Source organism: Triturus cristatus, chromosome 6 (assembly GCF_964204655.1).
Source record: "Triturus cristatus chromosome 6, aTriCri1.1, whole genome shotgun sequence".
NCBI lineage: Eukaryota > Metazoa > Chordata > Amphibia > Caudata > Salamandridae > Triturus > Triturus cristatus.
In genome coordinates this window covers 836822196-836839231 of record NC_140589.1, presented here as the reverse complement: position 1 = coordinate 836839231, position 17036 = coordinate 836822196, and the positions used below count along the sequence as shown (strand labels likewise).

At 46.4% G+C, this 17036-nt stretch overlaps 1 protein-coding gene across 1 annotated transcript in view; it reads left to right on the top strand.

The window, feature by feature from the left end:
* The window catches only part of CRIM1 (cysteine rich transmembrane BMP regulator 1), an 816650-nt gene that overhangs the window by 302911 nt on the left and 496703 nt on the right, over positions 1 to 17036 (top strand). Inside the window, exon 3 of the mRNA XM_085611439.1 lies at positions 420 to 662. Within this exon, the coding sequence (XP_085467565.1) occupies positions 420 to 662 (243 nt within the window). The remainder of the gene's footprint in view (positions 1 to 419; positions 663 to 17036) is intronic.

The window sequence follows — 17036 nt, the reverse complement described above, 5'->3', positions numbered from 1 at the left end:
GCTCCATGGTGAATTAAAAAAAAAAAGAAAAATAGGGACGAGATTCCCTGAAATAATCACATGGGCATGCTCGTGCAATACGGGTTTTACTTAAGTGTATTACGTGTGTTACATGTGCCTGAGTGTAGTGCTGAAACTAAACAGTCCTTCAAGTGCCGGCACATATTTAGCAGCATATTAGTTACACGTTAATTTTTGGAGATTTAATAATAAATATGGATACATAGAGATGAGATGATCATAAGTAAATATGTTCACAACTGCGATGGAAATGACAAATCTGAAAAAAGTTGCTTTATTTATCACGTAATTAAATTCTTACTCTCATTTCAGTGTGTGTTTCCAGGTTGATAAAACGTACTTCAGTAATTACAACATCGCACTTCTGAAGTGACCTTTTATCTCTGCTTCTTTTTCAGAAGAGAAGCCTGACTGCTCCAAAGCCCGCTGCGAGGTCCAGTTCTCTCCTCTGTGCCCGGAAGACTCCATTCTGATCGAAGGGTATGCCCCTCCCGGCGAGTGCTGCCCCCTACCGAGCCGGTGTGTGTGCAACCCAGCCGGATGCCTCCGCAAAGTGTGCCAGCCGGGCTACTTGAACATCCTGGTGTCCAAGGCCTCAGGGAAGCCGGGGGAATGCTGCGACCTCTATGAATGTAAACCAGGTAGGCGGGATTTCTGAAAATCAACTTACCCTTGAAAAAAATAACATTTCCTGGCTTTATTCCGTTCTGCAGCTGCAGATGTGTTTAGCATGCTGTCAATAGCCAATAAGAAAGTACAAGAATGCCTGCTTGATGTTCGGTCACATTATTTGCCTCATTTTCTGCCAATGGGGGTGGTATGTTTATCCTGCTGTTTAGCAATCTGTTCACCAACAACCTCTTAAAATGCAGCTGCTTTACATATTGCTGCTCCTATTAATCAGGCAAATTTACCTAGAAGCAAGATTTAGAATTCTGAATGAGAAAGCGATGCGAATTAGTGCACTGAAATAAACCACAAAATTGAAATGTAACTATCACTGATAGAAATGCACGTGTCCTGCTGTGAGAACTCAAAGATAAAGGCTGATCGTTCAGTCTAAGTGACATAAATAGGCCTTATTATTTATCTGCAGGTATTTTAACATAAGCTCTCAACAAAGGCAAAAGAAGAAACCAAAGCAGTATTGGAGTCCATTACACTCAACTTATTTGGGGAAGATTTAACTCATATCTGTTAGCTTGTGGTTATGAGTTTTGTACTTACCTTTACCTGCTTACTTTAAAATGGGGACATTCAATTATTAGCCTAAAATGCCATTCCTTACAATAGAGACTCCCTCCATCCCCTCAACCAACAAAATATTTTTAGGCACATCACTATTTGCTTATTGTGCATTGGAATTCAAGAGATACCATGCCTGATGAATGCCCTTAGTATAATGGGCTGAAACATCTATTAGAAATGTGTGGAAACCTGGAGCGTTAACAGTTCTAAGCTATTGTCAGCAACTCAAACTGCTTTCACCGCTGTGGCCTGGCCATCCAAATTCAGACCTCCTTGAAAATGTGGGAGTTCTTGCACCATGTAGGAGCGGTGTCCTATATAATTTCGTCAAGCCGGTCAGTTCTTTGTGTGGGTTCATTTTGGCTTACCCAATCACAACAAGCCTTCAGAATGTTTGGCTGAAGGCTGGTGAAAAATGCGATTGTCACTTTTGTGGACTCGAGAAAAACACTTTGAAGTACCAAAGTGGTATAGTGATTAATGAATCACTGTTTGCAGCTTACAAATGGAAAACATGCAACTTGTGATAGCAAAGAAAAATCCAGGAGTGCATCTTTAATTTTCCTAACTAGTGTCGGGTGCGTCAAGAATTAAGAAAAACATCGAACATGTGAGATGTTGGCAATATACATGATCTGATTTGAAAATTGAGTGCCTCAATCATCCACCAGGAACTCCCTAAAATTGTCTGCTCTAATGTCTGTTGTGAGATGAGACTTCAGTGTAATAGTGTTTCACTAGTCCATACGCTCACTACAGAAATGTAGGTGTCTCTGCTGACATATTGATTTGTTTCAATATGAATAGTTTCCACCAAAATAGGATATATCACAGTTGCTTTATTGTGTTCCTTGTTACTTATGGATGAATGCCCTGTATCATGTGGAAGCAATGTATTTATAGAGACATCTGAAAAACATCTATATAGCTAAAAACGAATGGCTTCAGATAATTTACCTGAATAAAGGCCGAGAGTCCATTGGTATTGGTCAGAGTGTAGTTGAGAACCCAGGTGAAGTTTTGGGTAATGCTTTACTAGCACTAGCTACAGCCTCAGTGCACGTTGCTGGGAGACAGGAGTGTGTTAGAGAATCTGCAGACCAGAGGGTAACACGAACAGAGGGTTCAATAAGGGTGTTTCGTCAATACGTCTCTGAATGGTAACGCTTTGGTAGGAGAGTCTTCCATGACTTAGTGGGCGACTGGTTGCTCTTGGGTCCAGGCCCGGACTGGCAATGCCGGGCACCGGGCAATCCCCCGGTAGGCTGCCAGGGGTGAGGCCGTTTTTTTTGGCCGGGGGGCCGGTTTTGTTGCTGGGGCCGATTTATTTGTACGTTCAGTACAGTAGTCACTTACTCACTGTGGCTGCGTCTCACTCGCTCCTCGATCCGTGCGGGGCAACAAAAGCACAACTATCATCAATCTCTGGATTCTCTTAATTTCTCCCTATCATCTGTTCTGTATAAATAATACATTGGAGCAGAGCAGCACCATTTACTATGGGGCGTGTCGCGCGCGCCCAGCGCGCGGATGTCTCCACCAACGCGTCTGCGCGGTCTCTTCAGTTCACCCACATTAGGGTGGGCGGCTGGTGCTGACATGCGCTTTAGGGCTCGCGCAATAAAAAGTGCGCGTGACCCGCATTCCAGAACTAAGCCAGAGACTGAGACGACGAATGGCCATCTCTCGGCACCCCATACTTTAATTTATTTCTAGCTAATTTACTTATTTCTAGCCCCTGCTGTCTGCCGCCCGCCGCCGCAGGTGAGTCACTGACTGATGTCATTTCCGACTGTTTTGTATTTTTGCAAATTGCAATTGCAATCATATTATTCATCATGGCACCGCACTGTGGGTCGGGCCGGGATGATTAAACAAAAGGTAAAGTCCACCTCCCCCCGCCCCCCAATGCCCAGGCCCAGGGCCTTGGCCTATATCTTTTGTTTAATCCCCGGCCCGGTTCTGCGCAGATAGGCAGCACAGCGCACTCTAGCGCCCTGACCCCCGAGTGTGGAATGTATTATTTGTGAGCCTGCCTGCTGTTGGTGAGCAGGGGCCAGGGCAGACGACCTGGCTGCCAGAGCAAGGTGGTGGCTGGCTGCCTGGCTTGAGTACCATCTCGGCTCGGGTCGAGTCTGGCCGCGGTGCCTGGGCCTGGCCGGCCCCGACTCCCCGAGCCGAGCCCGAGACACACACGGAGACGAGCACAGAATGATTAAGATAGAAGCCACTCAGAGAGTCCGGCTAAAACTGGTTACCTAAGTTGCCCAGTTGTTCCCTTCTTCCAAGATGAGTGTTCTTCCGTGTGATCATATTGCCCGGATGGTCTAGTTTAATGTTATGTGGATTGCCTTACGTACTTCGAAATGCACACCCTGTAAAAACCGTGATTAAGTTGAGGAGGGAGAAAGCATGAGAGGATTGTAACTAAATCCAACGCATGTATGACCAGGATTTGTTTTCTTCCATTGCTTGCAGGCTTTAATTCAAAGTGATATGACGAATTGCTTCTCCTACAGTTCCATACATTCCTTTATCTGTACTATAGGAACTTGACGATCTGACGGTGCAGCCATATATCTCTGTCACCAAACACGGAAGAGCATGATTTGGAGGCAGAATGCTAAACTGTCATGAGTCACTAATCACCCCCCCCCCCCCCCCCCCCCCCCCCCCTTGACATCAAACCGAAGATAAACACCGGCCTTCTACGAGTTCAAGGCGTGACATAAGTTACTTCACAAAAATGATTGTACTTCTGAACGGAAGTTCTCAGATCCCCATGCACTATTAGACTTCTACCCCTCTTTTGCTGGCAGCCTTTTGGTTCCTACTGCCACGGCCCACGGGCCTCCCGCCGCCCCAGCAGTGCAGCACTGACCTCAAACCCTGATAAGCTCAGTCAGGTCAGATTCTGTGAAAAAATGGGTCTTCTTTTCGTCAGGGTGTTGTCTGTTCGTGTGTGTGTCCTACTCTGAGCAGGGCCAGGCCAGCTGAAATGTTCCGAGCCAGCAGGCAGGAGGATACCTGTCGTGTTTTCCCTTTGGTGGCGCTGATCTTAGGGACTCTTGGGGGCTGTAACTGGGGCGAAGGTTGGGGTCAGCAAGTCTGCTTAAAATATATTTTTCTGAAAAATATATTTTAGCAGAAAACAGGGCTTTCTAGTGTTTTTTTTTATTTTTTTCTACACGAGTGAGTCCTTTTGTTTTGTTTTCCACTGGCCACTGGTGTTGCCACTGGCACTTGCCGCTTAGGATAACGTGTACATTTCTAGGAGCCCTCGGTGCATTCCCTTGACGCTGGCTCAGTTGGTTCGTGACCCATATTTTTTTTAATTGTCCGGATTTCAGTTCGGATTTCACAAGAAAGGAGTTTGCACTGTTAACCCCTTCCCTGCTCATGACGGAACCGTTCCGTCATGAGCCACGGTTGCCGTGTGCTCATGACGGAACGGTTCCGTCATGACAATCCTGTCGGCGGCCGCTCCGCCTGCGCGGCGCTGTTTCCCCGCCTGTGCGGGGTGACAACGCAAATGGGCGGAGTCATGACGGAACCGTTCCGTCATGAGCACAGCTCAACTGTGGCTCATGACGGAGCGGCTCCGTCATGAGCACAGGCCCGCCGCGCTGCCCCCCTGCCCCCCCCAGCGCTGCAGCGGAATGTCCGCAGCAGCGAAGGGGTTAAAATGCACTTGTGTGTTCAGCGGATGGTTCACTTCTAAAAGATGCAATCGGGCCACAGGGACGGTAGCTGCAGTTCCTAGTGTGCAATCTGACAGAAGTTTTCGAAACAGACTTGCTGTTTTATAATACCCAATTCATACCAATATGATGTTTCTATTTCAATGTCTAAGGAACAGATTATCCAGCTGAATAGTATTCGTGTTTTTTGGCCTCAGAAAGCTGAAAAGGCCGGGTCTGCCTTGCATCGATTCCAATCTGTAACAAATTAGCTGCACAGAGTTCTCTACAGAAGGTGCAGTGTTAGGCAAATAACATCATCAATCCTCTGATGACATCACAGAGTTGATCTCTGATCCCAGTCCAAGCCCTTCAACAGCCTCCTACCTGCTCCTAAGGGCCTAGGGTCAGCAAGGGAAAGATGTGGAAGCTAGAACTGCTACCTCACACGGTGTGAGCGTGTGTCACACTATTGGCTCCCTTCACATGGTCACCCGGGGAAGAGCTGTTATCATAGTGCTAGACAAGGTGAGCTGGAAACCCTTGCAAAGAGCGGCCTTCCAGCTTGTGTGTGGAGGTTCTGCATTGCTGACGTCCATAAAGGGGGTTGCAACCTCCCTAGGAGATTAGTGGTAGCCTCTGAAGCTTTTGCTAGAGTTTTAGGGGAGAGAGAGGTGTGGCTCTCAGGCTAGTCGCTAGCCAAACGAACCTTGTTTATGTCCCCTCCTCCTCTCTCTTATAGTGAAAGGTTTTTTAAGTCGTCAGGTATGGGCCACTTCACACACTAATAGGCCCTTTAAAACCCTCCTTAGTTTCTATGTCTGCTCCTGCCTCCTTCATTAGCCCTGGTGCAGGGGTAGAAACCAACAAGGGCAGTGTCACCACGAGTTCCCAAGGGCAAGCCAGGGGTGGGAGCTGCTACTCCTGGCCACCCCTAACTGAGTTTCATTCTTACCAGCCTCTCTGAGATAAGGTACCGTATTTATATTAATTCACCTAAAAACGTATGGTGGAGATCAGCAAATGAACTCGAGTTTTGAAGCGTTTAATTACCAGCACTAAATTTAAGATTTAATAATACTGTGCTTTCAAAGTTAATTGGCATAAATCTTAATTGACTTGAACCTTAAGCATATATTCTGCATGCGAATTTCATAAAGTTATTTGGTTGGCTCATCTGACAAAAATGAAATTGAAGATGTGAAAGGAGATGTATTATAAACAACAGTTAAGGCTCTCTGTTAAAATAAAGGCAGGAAGGCGTGGAATTGCAAGTGAACATTGTCGGAGCCATTCTCACACAGCCTTTGGGTACTAAGGCATTGCAGCACACAGAGCATAGAAGAAAAACAATTGGGAGCCAGACGAGGAACAAATTGTGCTGCAGTGATAAGGCACCGTGACTTAAGAACGATGGGTGGTTCTGGATTACAATGGCACATGGATATGATTTTTAAAACATGGCATGTGGTTTAATAGACTTAATATTTAAACTGAGAATGTTGCCAATTTTGCACATATTCTTTCCAGCTGCCAATTCGTTGCTATCTCTGAATAATTGTAATACTGATCTGTTGAGAATGGGACCAGATTTACCATAGCACACTAAATGCTCACCACTGCGACCCCCCCACACACACAAGATCACTGAATTGTACTGATAAAGCAGGAGATAATTGTATGTTATGGTTACAAGGCCAGTGTTGTGTCTAAAACCCAGTGACGCCATTAAAGCCAGGAAATGCTGGGGAAGAGGAAAAGGAAAGGGTGGAATAATGGAAATTTGGGGGAGAAAGTAGGGGGAGATAACAAGAAAGACGTCCTGTTCACTCATAAGCTTGATAAAGGATACATTTTGCCCTTTAGGAGGAGGTCCATGTACACCGTTGCACAGTAACCCAGGTCTGTGAGGTGCAGCACTCGTAGATATTTCGGGCAAGAGAGTTCTCAAAATGCATTTGTGAGAATATTCACTCAGGGGCCCCACTGCTTCTCAAACTATTGCGGCTGGTGGTTTACTGTAGCTGGGATATTTTCCATGATCAGGGTGTGGTACAGGTTGAGAAGCCAGTCGATATCTTCCGGCATGTCGCCCATACCCCAATGACCGTTCACTGTTTGCATGTGAATTACAGATGCGCATGTTGTAGGCGTTGAAACAGCTGGGTGGAAAAGAAGAAGCTACAGAAAAAGTCCCAGCGCCATTAGCACATGTAAAATGTTTTTTTAGATACATATTGTTCATATTAACTGCTGAGACATGGTTAGATAAGTCCCTGTCGCCCTCAGATTCCTCCAAATTAAAATCCAGTTGGATCTGCGTTATTACATCAAAAAGGCCATTTTTGTTGGCTCTTAGGGCTCAGTGCACTTTACCACCACTAACCAGTCCTAAAGTGCTTGCGCTCTTTCCTTTCAAACATGGTAAAATTGGCTTACACCGAATTGGCAATTTTAATTTACTTGTAAGTCCCTAGAAATATGGTTCTACATGTACCCAGGGACTGTACATTAAATGCTGCTAGTGGGCCTGCACACTTATTGTGCCAACCCACTTAAGTAGGCTATTTAAAGATGTGTCATGTCAAGGCCAGGGCTTTTGTGTTAATTTTTCATGCTTTCTGGTTGGGTGCCATTTGAGACATTTCCATGCCTTCTGGCAGCCTGGGTGCTTATGTGTGACATTTCCATGCTTTCTGGCCTAGGTGCTTAATTATGTGTGCTATTTCCATAGGTTGTGGCCTCAGTGACCTGGAGCTGGAGGCTCATGTGTGACATTTCCATGCTTACTGGCCTGGGTGCTTCTGTGTGACATTTGCATGCTTACTGGCCTAGTGTGACCATGCCTGGGTCAGTGCCTAGGTGCTTATGTTTTAAAAGTTAATACAATCTAATATGTAATGAAAAATGTGTTGAAAAATGCTTTGTTTTGGCCTGTCTCCCAAATTTTCTTGGGGGGGACAAGTTCAATCCCTCAAACTCCCCCTAGTAGTGGTTGCTCACTGCGCTTGCTCGCTACACACCATGTGGGGGCTGGTCTCACTTTTACTTTGTTCTCTCTGATTCACTACTTTTGTCTATTTTTGGCGCGCTCTGAAAGAATGTTTATTGGTACATATGACTGGGTGGGTAACCTGGTGCTCTTTAAGGTAATCATCTACTATTTACTGTGCTTTGAAAGTTGATACAATTGAATAAGTAATGAAAAATGTGCTTTAAAATTCACCATTTTGGTCTGTCGTTTTCCAAAACTTTCTTTGGGGGAGAACCCCCCCAAACCCCCTAGTAGCTGTTGGGATCGCTCGCTGTGCTAGCTCGCTACGCGCCGGACGGGGGCTGGTCTGGCAAAATTTGCCAGGGCTGCTTTCAGTTCCCAGTCCGGCCCTGCTTGGGTCTGACTGGGCCGTGTGATTGGGTGTTAGATCAGGCCAAGAGTGTCTTTGCGGTTACGTCTGGAGGAGATCTCCCTTTCTGGTTGTATGCTACTGAGGAGAATGAGTCTTCAGGTCTTGGCCAACAAAAGCATGTCCCCTTTGAATCTTAGATTTGCATAGTTTGTTTAGAATGATATTATGTATAGCACTGACAGACCGATTTACTGCCACTCTAGACACTAAGCATACAGAATGCCTAAACAAAGTGGCATGCAGAGAGGCACTGTGAGCAAAGTGAGCATCATTCAATTGGGTACACTCTGGAAGGTGAAGCTGTCTCCCAGTTGGCCTCTGAACTGCCCTATGCACCCACAGTAATGTTCAGGATGGACAGACACTATGCATAATTAAACTGCATGGCACGAGTGACGCACAATTGAACTGTGGAATCACATGGGTTCGATCTAGTCTGTTGACTGTGCACAGTGGTAAGAGAGGGGATGGAAGGAAGTCGTGGTCAGTGTGTGACAGAGGCCCCTTTGAACAGGGGCGTCTTCAGATTCAAAAGAGGGTAGTGCAGGTAGGTTCGCTGATGGGCGCCCTGCACTCTGACAGTGTTCGTCTCTGTGCCTTCTGGATGCGGCCTGGCAGATTGTCACATTACAATACTGCTGGATCGCAGTGTGAAGGAGAAATGATGTTACAGGGTATATTACCAAGAGCAAAAGGGAAAGTGTTCAGCCAAAGGACGGTGAACTGAGCACCGGGCCATCCACTCTGCCGTTAATGAAGGGAGTTTAATCCCTGACCGAGGAAAGGCTTTTTTTTGGTCTGGCTTGACAGCGCGGCTGTCACCACACAATTACATGAGAATCACCAGGAGGAGGGCTTTGACTCTGCCCTCATGTTTGGGGGCCAGGAATACATGTTTTGATTGAGCAGAAGTTGTGCGCTTTCACAAAACAAAGTGCTTGCCCTCCACACAGCTGTGATAGTTTTTATTTATACACCTGCCTGACCTTGAACTTTCAGTGGCACATACATGACACTGTAATGCTATTAAAGTGTCTTAGATAACTAAATGATTTATGGTGTTTTTCTCTGGCTGCAGCACAGAAGGGAGGAGCTCAGTCATTAACCTACATGGATTTCTAGGGCTGGCTTGACCGTGCAAATGTCATCCGACCTTTTAACCTACACTAATATTACTCTGCATTTCTTTGCTTCCACACAAATACATATCCATTCCCATTCTTTCTGCTTGTAATGCTTCACATTACCATACAACATTCCATTAAAGCCGAACCTATTGGCATTGGCAATGCTTGTTTTTTGTTGTTGTTTTTTTTGTCCTCATCTCGCTTATAAACAACTCGCGGATCTTATCCAGTCTTAGTTACTAACGGGACACCCTCCGACCGTCTGCACTTGTTTAGGTTAGCCAACCAATCCCCTTTATCGTCCGGGATTTCGGTGTTCATCATAGGACCATGTTCCTTATCGACCGTGTATATCAGCAGAATCTCAATTCTCTACCCATTTTTATGAATGGTACCCAGTAATTAAGGGAGCTGGAACTGGTTCCTATTATTTCTAATCGGGCCATTGCAAATGCAGACTTTAACCAGTCTTCAGTTTTCGGGGGGAGGGGGATCTTTCCATTTAAGACATATTTCCCTGCGGGCCAACAGTATCAAACATAACAATAATCCTCTTTGAGACTGTTCCAATCAATCAATCAAAGCATTTATATAGCGCACTACTCACCCAGAGGGTCTCAAGGTGCTGGGGGAGGGGGGGTCCGCTACTGCTCGAACAGCCAGGTCTTGAGTTGCTTCCTGAAGGCGAGGTGGTCCTGGGTCAGGCGGAGGTGGGTCGGGAGGGAGTTCCATGTCTTGGTGGCGAGGTAGGAGAAGGACCGTACCCCTGTGGTGGCTCTTCGGATGCGGGGGATGGCGGCGAGGGCGTGGCCGGTCGATCGAAGCTGGCGTTTGGGAGCGTAGAAGTTGAGGCGGCTGTTGAGGTATCCTGGGCCTTGGTTGTGTAGGGCTTTGTGTGCGTGGGTGAGGAGTCGGAAGGTGATTCTCTTGTTGACCGGGAGCCAGTGCAGGTCTCTCAGGTGTCCGGAGATGTGGCTGCGACGGGGGATGTCCAGGATGAGTCGAGCTGAGGCGTTCTGGATCCGCTGGAGTCTCTTCTGGAGTTTGGCGGTGGTTCCGGCGTAGAGGGAGTTGCCGTAGTCCAGACGGCTGGTGACGAGGGCCTGGGTGACCGTCTTCCTGGTCTCGGTGGGGATCCACCGGAAGATCTTACGTAGCATGCGCAGGATGTTGAAGCACGACGAGGAGACGGCGTTGACTTGTCTGGTCATGGAGAGGGAGGAGTCCAGGATGAAGCCCAGGTTGCGTGCGTGGTCTGTTGGTTTGGGTGCGCTGCCTAGGGCGGGGGGCCACCAGGAGTCGTCCCAGGCGGAGGGTGAGGATCCCAGGATGAGGACTTCTGTCTTGTCCGAGTTCAGTTTCAGGCGGCTGTTCTTCATCCATTCGGCTACCTCTTTCATCCCTTCGTGAAGGTTGGCTCTGGCGGGGTCGTTGGTGAGGGAGAGAATCAGCTGGGTGTCGTCGGCGTAGGAGATGATGTTGAGGTTGTGCTGGCGTGCGATGTCTGCGAGGGGGCTCATGTAGACGTTGAAGAGGGTTGGACTGAGCGAGGAGCCTTGAGGAACGCTGCAGATGACTTTGGTGGCTTCAGATCTGAACGGGGGGAGGTGGACTCTCTGTGTACTTCCGGCGAGGAAGGAGATGATCCACTCCAGTGCCTTCTCCTGGATTCCGACGTTGCTGAGTCGCTGCACTAGTGTACGGTGGCAGACAGTGTCGAAGGCCGCGGAGAGGTCTAGGAGGATGAGGGCTGCTGTTTCTCCGTTGTCAAGCAGTGCTCGGATGTCATCGGTGGCTGCGATCAGGGCGGTCTCGGTGCTGTGGTTGGCCCGGAAGCCAGACTGCGAGAGGTCGAGGGAACCGTTCGTCTCGAGGAAGGCGGCCAGCTGCTTGTTGACTGTCTTCTCGATGACTTTTGCAGGAAACGGGAGCAGCGAGATGGGGCGGTAGTTCTTGAGGTCGGTGGGGTCGGCTGATGGCTTCTTTAGTAGAGCGCTGAGTTAGGCGTGCTTCCAGCTCTCCGGGAAGATAGCGGTGTCGAAGGAGGTGTTGATGATGTCCCGCAGGTGGGGTGCGATGACAGCGTCGGCCTTGTTGAAGACGTGGTGAGGGCAGGGGTCGGTAGGAGATCCGGAGTGGATGGAGTTCATCGTGCGGACGGTGTCTTCGGTGCTGATCGGGGTCCAGGCGCGGAGGGTGGTGGTGGGGGGGCGGTGGTTCGGTCGTGACGTGCGTCGGTTCGGTCGTAGCGTGCGTCGGTTGAGTGCTGAAGCTGTTGTGTATGTCCGCGATCTTGTTGTGGAAGTAGGAGGCGAGGGAGTTGCAGAGGTCTTGTGAAGGGGTGATGTCGTTGTTTCCGGTGTTGGGGTTGGAGAGCTCTTTAACGATGTTGAAGAGTTCCTTGCTGTTGTGGGCGTTGTTGTCCAGCCGTTCCTTGAATGCGGTTTTCTTGGTGGCGTGGATGAGTTGATGGTGTTTTCGGGTGGCGAGCTTGAGGGCAGTCATGTTGTCCGGTGTTGGGTCTCTGCGCCATATTCTCTCGAGGGCTCGGCAGTTCTTCTTGGAGCTCTTGAGTTCGTCGGTGAACCATGGGGCTTTCTTGCTACCGGGTCTGCTAGGCGGGGTCTTCAGAGGGGCGAGGTCGTCTGCGCAGTTGCTGATCAACTTCGCGAGGTTGGTGGCCGCCTGGCTTGGGTTCGTTGCGCTGGTGGGAGGGTTCATGCTCAGGGAGGTCGCGAGCTGGTCGGCTGTGATCTTGTTCCAGCTTCTGCGTGCAACCTGTTGCTGGTGGTGGTGGATTGTAGTCCTTCTGAAGCTGAAGTGGACGCAGCTGTGGTCCGTCCAGTGGAGTCCGGTGGCGTGGCTGAAGGCGATGTCCTTGCTGGATGAGAAGACTGGGTCGAGTGTGTGTCCGGCGTAGTGGGTGGGGGTGGTGACCAGCTGCTTGAGTCAAACATGCAGTGGACACCCGATCGTTAGCGTAAAAAATCAAGGATGAATTCAAAGCAATATCAATTCCAAAGGTCTTACATAGATACATACACACCCCTGTCCAATATACTTCTAATTGGGGACATTCATAAAAGATGTGTATATCATTGGCCTTGGGGAGCAGACACCTGGGGCATTTTGGTTCAGGAGTAGGAGCGAATTTCGAAATTGTTTCCGGGGTATAATAAATTCGATTAGCTACAAAAAAATGTTTTTTCTTCAAACTGGCTGATTTAGTATATTTATAGAGCAAATTCAAAGAAGTTTCCAGGAGATACCCTATATCCGCTTCGAAGACGGAGTCATTCCATACTGTCACCTGCTATGGGATATCCGCATCGTCTGCTTTTATCAAAAACCTATACCAGATTGAAATTTCCTTCTTCAGTTGTTGAGTAGTTTTAAGCATGGCTTCCACCTCCCCGTTGCCCCTAAAATTTTCCTTTTCCATTTCAAACCAAGATTTTAATTGAATGAACTTAAATTTTTAAAACCCTGTGCCAATTCTTACTTTTAATACCTCCCAGGGGTGTATGCCGTTTTCATCCCCCATATCCGACCATATTAAGACTCCCGCTCTTTTTATGGGGACAGCCATACTATCCTGAAGACAGAGTGGGGTCCCAGGGGAGTCCCAAATCGGGGCCTGATCGGAATAATAACCTATCCAACATCTGGAACGAATGCTATACCAAACTTCCAAAGCATTTTTGAGGACCTTTAGCCTTACTCTTTTAAAATAGAACCGAACTTATAGAGAAATCCGGCCATGCCCCCCCCCCCCCTCCTTCAGTAGTGACCGACTCCCCTAACAGTTTGCCCCAAGCACTTGCTGTTGGTTCAGTCAGGAGCATCCTGATGGCTTTAAATTGAAAAGCGGCCAAGTACCAACGAATATCAGGAAGGGCCAATCCCCCTTTGGCTAAGCGGCGCCTCAGTTTTTTCCACTATAACCTCACACCCTTCTCCCCCCCAAATAAAACTCCCAATTTTACTTTGTTCCTTGGAAATAGAATGCTTGGGAAACCCCAGAGGGAGGCAATGCTTGTTTAAAAAAAAGAATACAACTGTGCACAATTGTCCTACAGCCTAGGCTTCAATTAGAGGCTGTATAGGCAGCTCTAGTCCATGCATTAAGTCTTGCAGGGACCTGATAATGGCATGCACTGTTCTCTTTTGTGGAAAAAAGTAGGCAAGTTTGGGAGGCAATTGCTCTGACTGGTAGTAGAGGCGTAACAATATTCTTTATAGTCCTTTTGGAGTCATATTGGACAGTGGGCATTATTTATCTTTTAGATTCCTCTTAATGACTACCAGGCCTTTATCTGTATTCTGATAATTGGCAGAAAGACATGTGGTCTTTCAACGTTGAAACCAAGAAGAGGGGGCTGTTCAGTCCAAAAGGTTGGAGCACCCAATAATACAAGTATAAAAATCTATGTACCTTTTGGAAACCGTTCTGGAGATACTACTTCATACAACACAAATATTTACATCCATACTTACTCAAAACCACACTTCACTTAACATGTTTGAAGCACTTATCATAAGACAGATTTATGTCAAATATATATATTTTTAATAAATATCAATTCATATGAAACATCAAAGCATCAGAAATAAAAACAATACTGATACAAAAACAATAATTCCCACATGGAATCAATCATGTGCCTAAAAAGAAGAACACAAAGAGACAAACACTGTGTCATACATATGTGAATTTGGGTACGCAATAGACGGTATCGAGCATAAGTCTTCAATCCCTGTCTATGGCTAACTAATAGCTAAACCAAATTTAACTTTGAACAAAAATGGGGCGTTGATGCGTTTCGCTGGCAGAAATCCCAATAGGACCACCTTCTTCAGGACACAAGAATTTTTCTCCTTAAAATGTATATAGAGATATGGCACCAATTCCACCTGTTACAAAGACATATTTGTATATATGTATAAACCTATAGTGATTTCATTAAAATTCACTTGTTTCAATACATACAGCTCGTTATTCATCAAAACATACAATGCTCATAAAGATTTATTACATCTAAATTAAAATTATAAGTGCTCCAATCATTCCAACATAACCATGATAAATCTAGAGAGAATGTACCCCCTTCCTTTAAATCTACATTCATTCAACATTCGTCCATCTTGCATTTGACAAACTTATTTTTTTTAGAAGAACTCACCGGTGCAACTGCACTGCGGTAAGGATGTCTCCTCGCACTGGGAGTATATGAATGGTGCTTCAAGGGAAGCAGAAATGTTACAATAATAGCTGAAATGATAAAACAGTAGGGTCAATACCTTAAATATTATAAAACGTATACTGACCAGAATGACCTATATCTAATTATACATTTATTTTTTGTCTTTCAACGTTGCCATGTTTCAGTATAACTTGTTTTAATCCAGGGTAGAGTAGTTGGTGAGAAGCTTACAGTGCTTTCAAAACTGTCAGCTACTTTGCTCTCACCCCTGCACACAGGGCCTATTCCCCTCCATGTGTTTCTTTATCATTTGTAACTATTTGTAGCTCGACAGCCTCACAAAGAAACTAAGCAAACACAAGGAGATAAAGGACAGAGTGCTGAAACTTTTCAGACACTCACCCCCAGTCTCAAATCTGGGTTGAATCCATCATCATTCTTTAGCTCACTTCGCTACCTCAGTTCAGACCCAGCTAAATGCAAATCAGTCTTGACCCTGTGCCTCATGGGAACAGTCCAGCCCGAACTGCCAAGCCAGATCTTCCCTGAACCGGAAACAAGCATCCTGGGACCGGTTTCTGGGTAACACCCTTCATCAGCCAGGCTAGCTTGAATCCAGTGGCAAAGTGAGCAAGGGACCCACGTCTGGGCATACCCTGCCAACTTATGCGAACATAGCAAACACAAGGAGATAATGGATGGAGGGTGATGCCCTGAAACCGATCCCCGGATGCTTGTTTCCGGTCCAGGGGGGACCTGGCTTGGCAGTTCGGGCTGGACTGTTCCCACAAGGAACAGGGTCAAGACTGATTTGCATATGGCTGGGTCCAAACTGGGGTGGTGTGGTGAACAAAAGAATGATGATTAAACCCATTTCCGTGTGACTGGGGGTGAATGTTTGCATTGTCCAGCATTCCGTCCATCAATTGTTTCTTTTGCATATGTCACAAAGAATCTAGGCACCCAGGTTAGTCGAAATTTTAAATGTTTAGTCATACAAAACACCTATGAGTAACAAAATGGACCGATAAGGAGGTCCCCCAATAGTTGTATAAAAATGAGCACTCCTAAGAAAGACGAGACACAAATGTAAAGTATTTTACAAACACGTTATCAATGGTACTCCTTTGGTTTCAGGGGAAAAAAATTGAGTACATAGGTATCAGTGAGTGAGATTTTGAGAAAGGAAGGGGGTGACCTTCCGTTGTTACAAAATGTAAACTTTTTTAGCTGCGCAAGCTAACCATCGCTTTCTTGTCTTGAAAGCCAAAATGTGAGAAAAAGGCTGTCCACATCATAGTTGGTCGCAGTTAGCTTGAGCAAGACAACATGGCTGCAGTAATTATTTATGCTATGGCAGTGGTTTGATGTCATCTTGAAAACTGACTGACGCCATTATTCAGGGATGGCATCTAAGTAGGTTGTTAAAAGACAAACCGGTATTTGGACTAAAAGCAGGGCGTGGTCTTCCAAATGGCAGGAGTAATGCTGTAGCCGAAGGACTACAAAGAACACAGGGAGGTGGAGGATGCAAGCCAATATCCTCCACGGTAAATACAGAGTATATAGGTCGACTAGTTAAACCATCAGTGCCCTTTTCATCATAGTAACATAAGGTTGGTAAGAGAAGTCTATGCTTGGCATCACTTTTGTGGGTCTTGCTGAGATATACAAGAAGCTCAGTGGTTGAGTGAGGAAGGTATTGTGTTTTTTATTTTCATTGGTGATATTATAAAACCTATTTATATAAAGAGGATCAATCCTAGGAGTCGTGTCTCACTTAGAATTCAGTTTAGTCTTCGTCTCACGAAGGATGCACACGGTTTTGTATCAGGCAGCACTCGAGGTATCATCATAGTGCTGCAACAAGTGTGAAGTACATTCTTCTGATTTTAAAACTATCTCCTAGCAGTCTTTTATTTGTGTATGCTAATGCTGATCTGCTGATTCCCTGCTACATACCCTTTACTTCTAGGTCACACTTTTTCAGCTTCACTGGTGTGGCTTACTTCTAGGCTAAAAGTGCAGGGCTGCAATAACAAAGGGGAAGGCAAGGGAGAGGATATTTTAACAGGTTAAAAATAAGCACTAGTTAGTGGACTATTGTTTTCACCCCTTCAATCACTATATTTTTCAAACGTGTCAGTTTCTGCCCCACCAGTTTGAAATGTCACCAGCCACCGCTGCTATTGAGGGCATTCACGGCCTGAGATGGTGACTCATGGTATGGCACTGCAAATTTTACCCATGGGTGACGGTAGTGCATCTACGCACTTGATGAAGTGACGTTGATGACGGGCACCAAATATAGCCATTTACTAAAGATAGATCTGATGTTATAGGACAAAA